The sequence below is a fragment of the Euleptes europaea genome, chromosome 8, assembly GCF_029931775.1.
Source record: "Euleptes europaea isolate rEulEur1 chromosome 8, rEulEur1.hap1, whole genome shotgun sequence".
Classification (NCBI taxonomy): domain Eukaryota; kingdom Metazoa; phylum Chordata; class Lepidosauria; order Squamata; family Sphaerodactylidae; genus Euleptes; species Euleptes europaea.
In genome coordinates this window covers 74107502-74119563 of record NC_079319.1, presented here as the reverse complement: position 1 = coordinate 74119563, position 12062 = coordinate 74107502, and the positions used below count along the sequence as shown (strand labels likewise).

At 41.2% G+C, this 12062-nt stretch overlaps 1 protein-coding gene across 1 annotated transcript; it reads left to right on the top strand.

The window, feature by feature from the left end:
• The first annotated feature begins 3463 nt into the window (after nt 1–3463).
• RPP40 (ribonuclease P/MRP subunit p40) lies at nt 3464–11862 on the top strand. Its single transcript, XM_056854494.1, has 8 exons — nt 3464–3589; nt 5880–6024; nt 6625–6693; nt 7521–7616; nt 8143–8268; nt 9269–9467; nt 10239–10373; nt 11528–11862. The coding sequence occupies exons 1-8, from the start codon at nt 3464–3466 to the stop codon at nt 11721–11723; spliced, it is 1092 nt and encodes a 363-aa protein (XP_056710472.1). The 3' UTR covers nt 11724–11862.
• Nucleotides 11863–12062: the final 200 nt, after the last annotated feature.

Here is a 12062-nt window from a genome sequence, read left to right as displayed (position 1 = left end):
CCAATGTCTTCTTTCCCTGTTCTTCTATTGGAAAATTTGGGGGAACACTGTTTCAATTACAATGGACTTATTTCAGGTCAGGAAGACGATGACGAGGTGGAACGCATGGCCATCATTCGCCAGCAAGACAAATAGCAAACGTCAGAAACAGGAAAAGGTTGCAAATCAGATGCTATGGCAGTGCAAGCGGGAGAAGAATGCATCTCAGCGGCACCAAGAGATGATGGAGGCTGGTCAGTGGCGTTCTGAGAAGGAAGCACATGATTGCAAAGCTTTTCTCGAAGAGGCCAGGCTTGCCCGGTGTGCTTTCCACGATGCCATGGCCACAAACGCCAAGGTGATGCTTGCTGCGGTAGATGCCATAAAGTCAATCAGTGAGGCCTATTTTAGGAGAGATCTGGTTGGGGAGGCAACCTGAAGGGGACAAAACACATTTGTACTTTTTTCAGGCAAAAGTGCTTTGCAAGGGTGCAATTACATATTTCAACACACCATAGTGGGGATGGCTTAATGTAGTGGCAATGATTGACTTGTGACTTCTTACCTGCCCACAGGTTCTCGCGCAAGAGAAGGAAAATGTCCCTGGTCCTGCAAAAAGTGTTCCTGTGTTGGTAAGAAGAGAGCTCAAATGGATCTATACTGCCCTCATAAACTGCCTCACGGGGTTGGTGTCCACAATTAATGTGGGTAATGTGTCAACTTATGATAGCAAAGTAACCCTTAAGTTTGGGTCAGGATTGCTAAACATTTAGTTTTGGTTTCCTGGTGTAGCAAGTGTATGCTGACGAGCCTTCACCATGTAACTGTTTTATTTCCCTTTTCTTCTGCTAGATAGTACAATTGTGCTATCCAGCATGACCATCACCAGGACAGATGCTTATCCCCCGCCCCCTTCAGGGCAACCAAGCTAATTTATGTACCTTTTGCTGTATGGGTAGCGCTGTGTGTTGAAAAAAGGGGTGCCTTCCCTGGGCCTGTGTTATACTTTTCCAGCATCTCACCTTGGCTTGGCTGTAGGGCAATATTTTATAGCCTTCCCACCCTCATGGACGAAAGACTACCCACACGTTCTCATACTCTTTGGACCTGACCTTGGATCCTTTGCAGATTACTGTTTCTCGGACTTAAATATATCCCTTGGAACTCCCGGGCGGGACATTGTGGTTTACTTTAAGGCTTTTGTGCCCAACAGCATTATTGTGTTTTGCAATGTTGGAGGCTTTCTGCCCCGTTGATTGGATGTAGTCCATACCACAGCTTTGCATTTATGAATGTTTAATTGTGTTTTTGTTTCATATTGTTTTGCATTTTCATTAGGATTGTTTGCATGTGTGGCACAAAGTTAAGGCTTTAATAAATCACATGCTCTTATTTGTTTGCCAACTTTGGCTTGTATATCGGTAATTGAGCCCTCGTGCTGCCAATTCCTTCAAATTTCCTTAATTCTGGCACAGGTGTTTTCACTTATTGTACCACCTGGAGGTTGGCAACCCTAGGTGTCTCATGTGGCTGTTTCCATGTGTGTATACTGCTACTACTTGCAGAATTATGTTTTGCACAAAGTGGAAGGCACCCCTTCTTTATTGGGTCCCAGAATTTGAATTAGCTTTAGCCCACAAGTAACTTCGTCATAATCCCTTTGGGTGACGATTTGTTGATTTTTTTGGGCGTTATTGCATTTACTACAAGTTCTTAAAAGCATTAACCTCGAAAACGTTAAAATGATATGTAAATGAAGTGAACAATGCCTTATCCCCCCCCCCCGTTTCCCCCCTTACTGGAGCTGCTGAAGCCAGGTTTGCAATGATCTCTCTGCTGCTCTGCCTAATGAGATGTAAAAAGCAGACAATCAAACATGCCAGATATAGACAACTGGAAAGATAAAATGATGGAGTATGCCATAATGGCTAAAATGACCCATATGATGAACATGACTGACAAAGAAACTCTTGAACAGTTTAACGAAAAATGGAGTTTGTTTTATAGGTACATAGAAACCAGTAGCTGAAACTTTATAAAACGGTATAAATATTGGTGGAGGGCAAAGTGAAGATATTTTCTAGTGAACAAGAATACATGTACAAATATCAACCCTGGAAAAAGCCCAATCTGTATGTGGATGGGAATGTATGTAGTCTATGTTGTGTTATTGTTCAAAACTAATAAAATGTTTTTAAAAAATTTTTTTTTAAGAATAAAGGTACAATTATTGATTATAGCAAAATGAATACTTTCTATCGGAACAAGATACTTTATTTACAGTGCATTCCTAAGGAGAGTTACTCCAGTCTAAGCCCATTCATTTCAATGGGTTTAGACTGGAGTAACTCTCCTTACCCTGACCTGGATGGCCCAGGCTAGCCTGATCTCGTCAGATCTCAGAAGCTAAGCAGGGTCAGCCCTGGTTAGTATTTGGATGGGAGACCACCAAGGAAGACCAGGGTTGCTGTGCAGAGGAAAAAACTGGCAAACCACCTCTGTTAGTCTCTTGCCTTGAAAACCCCCCAAAAGGGGTCGCCATAGGTCGGCTGTGACTTGATGGCACTTTACACACACACACCTCTCCTTAGGAATGCACTGTTAATCAGCTAGAGAAACAGTTGTGGTAATTATGATGCAATTCCTTTTTACGTTGAAACGCTATTACTATTTTCTACTAATGTACTTTATCCGCAGACGGTCCCCTATCCGTTCCCTTTTTTCCTTTTGTGCCCCCCTTTTGAAATAAATAAATATATATATATTTTTAAAAAGCAGACTTTCACTTTTTCTTATTCACAGTGGGTAGCCGTGTCAGTCTGTCTGCAGTAGTAGAAAAGAGCAAGAGTCCAGCAGCACCTTAAAGATGAAAAAAAATATTTTCTGGCAGGGCTGTGGCTCACAAAAGCTCATACCCTGCCAGAAAATATTTTTGTTTTTCTTTAAAGTGCTACTGGACTCTTGCTCTTTTTTACTTTTTCTTGTATTTTTTAATATTATTTTCTTATATTATTTTCTTATAAGAAAATAATATAAGAAAATATAAGAAAATAATATAAGAAAATATAAGAAAATAATATATTTCTTATAAGAAAATATAAGAAAATATATGTTCATATATATGTTCAAATATATGTTCATCGCGACCACCCCGCTGCCTCTGCCACAGACGCAATCTTTCTATTGCTCTCTGTAACCCACACCTGCCAGTCCATCCTCTCCCGGGAGTCAAAACTCCGCCTCTCTCTTAAAAGCCCCCACCCGTCCCAGCAGGTCCCGAAAGAATAGGCGAGGGCGCCAAAGCAGCCGCAGCAACCCTTCCCGAGCTGCCAGCACGCATGCGCCCCACTTCCGCCTCCGCCCCCTCCCTCTCGCTCCGCCCCCTGACGGACCGGCGACGCAAAACCGCCCCGCCTGCCCATTGGCCGGCTTCAGCTTCCGCGAACCAGAGCCGCGCGAGACACGCGGGGGAAACGAGGCCGGCATGTTCTCCCCGCTGAGGTGGCTGCGCGAGCCGCCCCGTCACGTGCTCGCGTGCGAGAGGGGCCACGTGCGGCACGAGCGCTCCCGCCACGCGGCTCGCGTGCGCGACCACGCCTTCAACTGCCGGGTAAGGGCCGCGCGCCCCCCCCCGCCGTCGCCTCCTGGAGGAGCTTCTTCCCTCAGTCGGCGAGAGACTCGCTGAGCCGGTGCTCCGCCTCGCTGTCATGTTGGGGGCACATTTTATTTTATTTTTTTGCTTTTAAAGCACGAATTCTAGAATTGTATAAGCATCAGAGAAGCGGTACCTCAGTGGAACAGGCTTCCTCGGGATGGGGAGGGGTCTGGGGACCAAGTCCTATGAGGAAAGGTTGAAGGAGCTGGGTATGTTTAGCCTGAAGAGGAGAAGACTGAGAGGGGATATGATAGCCATGTTCAAGTATTTGAGGGGCGGCATACAGAGGATGGGGCTGAGTTGTTCTCTGTTGCCCCAGAAGGTTGGACCAGAACCAACGGGTTGAAATTAAATCAAAAGAGTTTCCGTCTAGACATTAGGAATAATTTTCTAACAGCGGTTCCTCAGTGGAACAGGCTTCCTCAGGAGGTGGTAAGCTCTCCTTCCCTGGAGGGTTTTAAGAAGAGGCTAGATGGCCATCTGTCAGCAATGCTGATTCTGTGACCTTGGGCAGATGATGAGAGGAAGGGCATCTTGGCCATCTTCTGGGCACTAGGGGTTTGGTGGGGGGAGGTAGTTGTGAATTTCCTGCATTGTTCAAGGGGGTTGGACTCGATGACCCTGGTGGTCCCTTCCAACTCTATGATTCTATTCTAAGGGTGGACTCTCTGGCATTGTATGCTGCTGAGGTCCCTGAGCTTCCCAGGCTCCATCCAAAAGTCTCCAGGAGTTTCCCAACCTGGATCTGGCAACCCCAAGTCAAGGTCAGCCAGCGTAGCTTCATGGCTGAGAGGGACTTTGCACCTCAGGTTGTAGTTCTGTACTTTAACTACTGTACTGCGCTGGTGTAGTACTATTAGTGATGGACCGTCAGCGACGTTATTCCAAACCCTGGCTTTGAACACTAACAGAAGTCAGCACCAGGCAATCTGTTTCTGGGGTGTGCACATTTTTCGGCTGCTGTTTGTTTTCTTCCAAACTGCCAGGAGGAGCAGTATGTTGAGAGGCAGCCTAAAAAAATTAAGAGAAATATCCTTGGCATAGACCAGTTTGTGTACATTTGCCCAGTAAAAGGAGGGGGGAGAGAAACTGGTTTATAGCAAGAGAGCAAAGGTTGCTCACTGCTTGTGGTCTCTATTTCTTGCCCCCACCCCCAATTTCTGAACTCTTAACACCAGGAAGGAGGAAACCAAAGTTAGTCGGGGATCGCTGGAAGGGCTCCCACTCACATTCTGCTTCTAGCACTATCCTGAGTTAACCAGAATTGAGACAGACCTGTATTTAATTGAACGTACCTGCTGCTGTATCTGACTGGGGCACTACTTTATGAGCCTTGTGCTTACTTAGCATGCCACTGCCAAGCATAATTTTGTTTTATTTGTCTGTTTTTAGCATGTCAGATGTTGCTGCCGCCAGTTTTATAAGAATCAAAACATTCTTTGCCAAAATGACTTAACAATCCAATTGGCACATTACACAAAAAGAATAACGGAACAATAAAGACACATGTATCAACTGTGTGGGCGTACCACACATGCCTTTGTTATGCACACTTTCCTTGTAGAACTATGAACTTGCTATTGCATGCTTTCCCCGTAGAAACAAGTTACAATATTCGGTTTAAATAGCTTACATTTAGTCTGTCCCCCCTCCCGTTTCATAGTTCTTGTCACACTTTTGATTTTTACATCTTGTGATAATCTCTTGTGGCATTATTTTTATAGATACATACATTTTCTCACTCCTTGCATAGCTCTTGGGAGAAAGAGAGGCTTGGTTTAGGTTCACTGTAGTCCTGTATGTGATTAACGTAGTCATGTGGAGGAACCACTGGCTTCTACTGCATGGACAGTATGCAGTTGGAGTGGCCTATCCATTATGATGACGCTGACAGAGTGTGGGACTTGCTTATTGAGAAAGGAAACTGAATGGTGCATGCAAATCACTGTTTCTCAGTGTGGTCTTCCTACCACATAGAGTTGCTGTGAGAATAAAATAGGATACATTCCTGTATGACACATCTGTTCTCAGAAGTTTAGGATACAAGGATGATAAACAAAATGGAAGTAAATCTTGGGCACAAGCTGAAGGTCAGTATTTAGACTGTTCATGTATAGTCTGTCCTTGAGGATATTATTTCATACAAAGCACATTCCTGTGTTCTGTCTGTTATTTTGCAGTCCTGTTATACCATATTATCAGTGAGCAGAATATCTAATTTGTGTCCTAAATGTTCTATATACAGGTGACCTTCTTGATCCCTGATTGTGGAATCATTCCAGAAATATTAAAAAGTGTAGTTACAAGTCTTGGGGAGTACTACTTTGTGAAGAACTTGCCTCTTCATGAGTTAGTTACAGAGGAATTTATTAACACATTTGTGAAGAAAGGTAAGAGAGAACTGAAACTAATAAGCAAGTATGAAAGAAATTCTGCAGGGAAAAATGATTATTACCTTTTTTAAAGGTATTTATGTATTTGAAAGATTCCTGTCCCACCTTTTAATAAACCTCGTTACCTAGCAATGCTGCTAGAGCGAAACAAAAAAATATTAAAACTGTTTTTTGCTAGCAAGGACTTAATACTGTGGTTTTTTATGTGTATTTATTTTGTTTTATTTTAAACATTTTTATGCCACCTTTTCACCCAGTTTAGAAAATACAATCTCTCCATTGAGAAAGGATTAACTCTTTATGCAGAGTTAGGTGTTCCTAAGCTCTTACTGTAGATATGATCGCAAACTTAATGTGATAAATATTTTGTCCCACAATTTCAGACCAAATGATGTACAGAAATTAAGCAACCGTATCCATCTCTGCATACTTGAAGTCTAGTATTTTATGCCATATCAAATTCTTAAGGTTTTAGATAGCATTGATTCATTGTTTTCTTTCATAAAAAGCTTTGGCAGAGTGTCTTTGAAGCTCAGGCTTTCCTGTGGTGGTACAAGATGTAGCATTAAAAGGCTGTTACTTGTATTTGTGTTTTAGGATCATGCTATGCTCTTACATATAATACAAGAATTGATGAAGACAATACTGCTGCTTTGCTACCAACAGGTATGGAATCCTGTTCCAGGAATATATGTCGATCCTTCTAGCATTTTTATAGTTCATTTCAAGCATAACTGAATTCATTGGCTGTGTAAAGATGTGTGTAAAGATAATATTCTCACATGACAAGTGATCATCTTTGCATTGTAGGGAGTAAAGGTGTGAAGGCGGGGTGGGGGGGCGAGGAAGTAAAGCATGGAGGGGATGAAATTCTTTCCTGGCCTTCACATCTAGTAGAGAATTGAGTAAGTGTGAATATAGCCCTCCCCTGTGCTGTTGCTAAATTTGCATATTTGAAATAATGTTAATTGAATTAATAGAACTGAATTCTATGTGTTTAGAACTAAAGGGTGGGTTTCACTCCTGCCTTTGTGCTAGACAGCTGCTAATGAAATGAATGGGATTTTCTCATATATGTTGTCAAGGGGAGGGGCTGTGGCTCAGTGGTAGAGCATCTGCTTGGCATGCAGAAGGTCCCAGGTTCCCTGGCATCTCCAGTTAAAGGGACTAGACAAGTAGGTGATGTGAAAGACCTCTGTGCCTGATACCCTGGAGAGCCACTGCTGCTCTGAGTAGACAATACTGACTTTGATGGACCAAGGGTCTGATTCAGTATAAGGCAGCTTCATGTGTTCATCATGTGTTCAAGACTAACGCTTTATTACATATTTGAATCTATGGGATCCATGGCTTCTTTTGGTAATAATAATTCTTAGCTACCTTGTTGAAAGCCAAATCATTTATTTTGTGGCGATAGTGATGTCAATTTTTATGTGACCTTATGCATTTAGAAGTCTGAAAAGATAATTATTTCAAATAATTTTTGTTCATAGGCAAACTAATTTTATCAGTGGACAAAGACACTTATGAAGAACTTGGTTTGCAAGGCCAACCATCTCGGTATTCTGGTAAAAAACCAATGAGATACAGTAAGTATTCTTCTGAATGGCTTGTGTACTATATGGGATTGCTCAGGAGCTGGAAAATGACACATCACATCTTTTTAGGTGCTTGAATTTTTTGTAAATACTCATTTGAAAATAACTCAGTTGACCGCCTAGTTCAGCTTCCTTTTCTGGGGTTGGAGCTTCTGGGATTTGAAGTTATGAATCACTACATAAATCTATTTGTGGAGGCGAAGATGCTCTCCATGACCCTGCAACAGAGATCTGTGCACAGAAGCCATTCTCTCTCTATGTGTAACCAATATCTTGTGGATGCCCGTGAGCCTCTGAATGTGCATCATAATGCTCGTCTGTTGAACTCTCTAGATGCGCCTTTTGATGCAGGTTAAGATGTCCATCCCAGGTCTCTGGTACACTCACACTGATATTTATCACAGTTTCTATGCTCATAAAGCTTCTTATTTTTTTTTGTTTAATTTTTCTAGCTATTTCTGTAACTAAGATCTATTAATACTATGCTGATTTAAAATTTCCTTTTCCCCATTAATAGTTATTACTGTTGACTTGACTGAACCAACTTTTGGTCCTGATGGTAAGAAGCGTAAGAGAGTGATATGGGCCCTGAAAGAGAAAAAACCTCTGGAGTTTGATTTCCTGCTGGCTTGGCACCACACAGGTAAATAACAGACTGCTTGGGAGAGAAAACTGTGGAATACATTAGATCAGACATTCTTCTGTTCCAAAATCTGCTTATAGAGTTAAATTTTTCACATATGGCTGCACATCTGTGTATTTAAGATGCTTGTAAATTTAATATAGGAAGGGTGATCTGTTATTCAAAATGTGTATGTGCTTCTTTCTACACTTAGTTTTTAAGTGACAGATTGGCATATATGTTGTGGTTAATGTGCTACAATTTTTTTTAAAGAATTAGAACTTTTTTTAAGAACTAGAACTGTTGGAATTGGTGGTATGTATTAGCAGCTGAGACTCTTAATTAGACATGAGGTGATGGAATATGAACAGCATTTATTTTTTAAATTTAAAAATAATAAAAAGGAGGTGGCATGTGTGAATTTTTCAAAATGCATATGAGTTTACTAATTGTCTTATAGCAATCTATCTCGCAAATCATGAATTCCGTGTTGTTATGAACTTTAAAAAGAATGTGGCTAAAGCAAGGAGTGCATTTGAATTCTGAGTTTGTATAGTTGCTAATTGCATTAGGGTTTTTTTTCCAGTAGAACCCTTTAATTTTCCTTTCCAGTGATGAGCACTCAGTAAACACTTCCTTGCCGAAGTTCTCTAACTGTCAAACGTAAATGTATAGTTTCAATTTAAACCTCTAATAATGAAGTTGATTCTATAATAATAAATCTAATAAATCACTCAAATTTTGGCCATGTGGTTCAGTGAGGTCATTCGGTAGTTTAACAAGACCTGAAAAGTGTACTTTGTTTCCTAAAAGCAAGGCTGGGAGGAGGAGGGTGAAAGTCACAGGAATTCGGCATGAAAGAGTGAAACAATTTGCAAGTAGATTTCATTTCAGCACAGTATTTCACCATGTTCATCCTTCTACTTCGCATACAATTATAAAAGAGTTGGAATAGTTTGAAACAGAATTCTCCTTTTGTTAAGGTTTTTTTTTTAAATTCTGGGATGTATTTTCTTTTAAGGATTGGAAGAGTCAACACTGATGTCATACTTTGCCAAAAACCAAATACGGGCCTTGCAGCCAAAAGTAACATTCAGCACATTAAGAAATGTGCAGTGTCCAGTGCTGGAGAATAATAAACTGAAAGGAGAGCCAGAAGCTGCATGCAGCGCACAGGAATTCTTTGAATGGCTAGGTGCCATTCTCAGTTGTGATCGCTTGTAAGTACATCGATTCTGCATTAACACTTAATACCTTTCTCTTAGTTGTTTGTACACTTAGTTGATGGAATTTACGTAATGACTTTCACATCTAAATTGCTTTTAGAAATAAGAACATGGTTCAAAGCATCACTATCAGAGCAATCCTAACAAGGGGGAGGCCAAAGGGGATAGGAGCCAGCGGAACCTCTGTGCCGGCATTAGTGCCACTTGTGCCAGCTAAAATGGCTCAAACGCTGGCACAGGGCCACTTATGTTGGTTTTGGGGAGCCGTGCAGCAGCATGAGCCTTGAGCGCCAGCACAGCCTCGCCAGCAGAGTTTCCCTCGTGCAAGGGCTCATGCCAGCATCAAAGGAGGCTTTCCATCAGCATCCTAAGCCCTTTTGGCCTGGGAATGCCCATTTTTGCAGGTGGGGTTTCCTTCAAAATTGTATTTTTGGCTTGCTGCACCCAGCAGCAAGCCACTCAGGAGGAGGCGGCACAGCTGTGCCACCCCCTGCCGCAGCAGAACTACTCCCCCAGTCAGGATTGGGCTGCCCATTACACAGATCCCACAGGGCAAAATCCACAATTCCCAACTATTGCAATAGTGCTTGCATAGGGGAATTGCCCTGTGGATTGTGCTCTGTGAAAGGGAAAAAAGGCATAGCACTTTACTGATTTAACTGCCTGATGTACAGATTTTAAAGCAGTAGGCCTTATTTAGTACATAGCGTATTAAAATGCTGGAATCCTGCAGATTCTCTAATTTGGTCTATCCTTTGTTTGCAGAGAAAACACAGCCTCTAGTTTCTTATCGACCTGTTCATGCCCTCATCCAAGCACATTTGTTGACCAAGTTTTGTTGTGTACGATAACCGGCTTTATCATTCCAGAGACGATAATGCATTTATTGGAACAAATATGGTAAGCAGTTAATTGTACAAACTGAGCAATGTGTAATGGCATCATGAAGTGTGCATTAGAATTCTCAGGTTCTGATAATAAAGTATGTATACGAAACTATACTTTTGTGTGCTAAAGCTTGTTTCCCCTTTTTTTTCTAACATAATTTTTGAGGGTTTGATATGCTTTTCCACTTTTAACTTTTTGCAGCTAGTAATTTTTGTGGACTGATTTGTAAGTTTGCTGCAAAGTGTAAACTACAAGCCGCTGCTGCCGAAGCCCCAACAGCTGATTTCCCTGTACTGTGCAGGTTTAATGGTTAGACAAACTCAGTAGCTGGACTCACCAAAAATACATATTTTAAGGCATATTTATTTGTAATGGGAATTAAGCATGTGGTTAGTTTACCCACTAGAATCAATTGGATATGGACAAGCTTAACTTTGACACGATTATGCATGAATTATTAATTGATCAGGAGCTGGGCCTTTTATTTTCAGATATCTTGTTCCTTCTTATATGACTTGATTATCTTGGCAATTTTGTGGTTAAGCTGAGCTTCTGCACTGGTAGTTTGATAGTCTACATGAGGGTTTTATGTTGAATTTTCTCACTAAAAGATATTAACATACATAGCAGTTAGAGTGCACAAAGAATTAGTTATGTTTTAGCAAGTAAGGAGGATATGGTAGTTTCCCTTGTGTTTCTTTTAAAATTCAGTTTCGTGGCTCTTAAAAAAGAGAGAGAGGTCATTGTTGCATCTACCACACTAAACTACTATGTAAACTGATCAGAGTAAGGAATAAAGTTCTTGATATTTCTTAGTACATGAGCTTCTTTGACTGTATCTAATTTTTAAAAAGAGAAATTAATGATGGGTACCTTATTTGGATAATTTTCTCTTGTGTATAATATAGAAATCAGATCCCAGGTAAGCGTTCTTCCTTTTCATTTCTGCTATGTGTTTTCATGTGGTGAGATTGACTATCCTTCCCAGTGAAGGTAGCCGCTATGTTGGGTATGCCATGTTTTGGGGCCTTAATTCTTCTCACACACATGAGGCTTATTTCAGAGTAAATATGCATAGGATTTAGGCTGTTGGTTACATAGTAGCAATTTAACTTCTGTGTCTTCATTAAATTAATGGTGGGGCGCTGCTTGGACTCTCTTGACAGCTGCTATTTTGAAGAACCAAAGTTGGCTCAGTGGATATCGCTGGTAGTTCATGGCTTTGCTGACAGCCCTGTTTCATGGAAAGAAAGCGAACATGGTTTCCTGAAAGGAGGAGAGAATTTATATAACTTCGTCATTTTCCGGAGCCTGGACTATTGGCTCCAAATGGCAGTTGGAGCACATGATGACTGTCCTTAAGTAATGCAGACACCGGCGTACAAGGACAATTAATTACTGTTTCTAAAAGGTGGATGACATTATCTACTGAAATTCAAAAGTAACTGAAGGAAAATAATGTGGAGCTTCATGATTTATTATTTTTAAACCACACATTTATTTCAGAATAGTTCTTTTTAAAGCTTCTGGTTTTTTTAATGTTTAAAATTTGAAATATTGTTGAAGGTTTTCACGGTCAGAGTTCATTGGTTCTTGTAGGTTATCCGGGCTGTGTAACCGTGGTCTTGGTATTTTCTTTCCTGACGTTTCGCCAGCAGCTGTGGCAGGCATCTTCACTGGAACACTGGAACACTGAAGGAC

Bases quoted from the DNA above. Each gene is read 5' to 3' on its own strand.
- RPP40 (XM_056854494.1), top strand. From the start codon at position 3,464: ATGTTCTCCCCGCTGAGGTGGCTGCGCGAGCCGCCCCGTCACGTGCTC. The intron at 3,590-5,879 runs GTAAGGGCCGCG...TTCTATATACAG, and splicing joins ACCACGCCTTCAACTGCCGG to GTGACCTTCTTGATCCCTGA. The intron at 9,468-10,238 runs GTAAGTACATCG...CTTTGTTTGCAG, and splicing joins ATTCTCAGTTGTGATCGCTT to AGAAAACACAGCCTCTAGTT.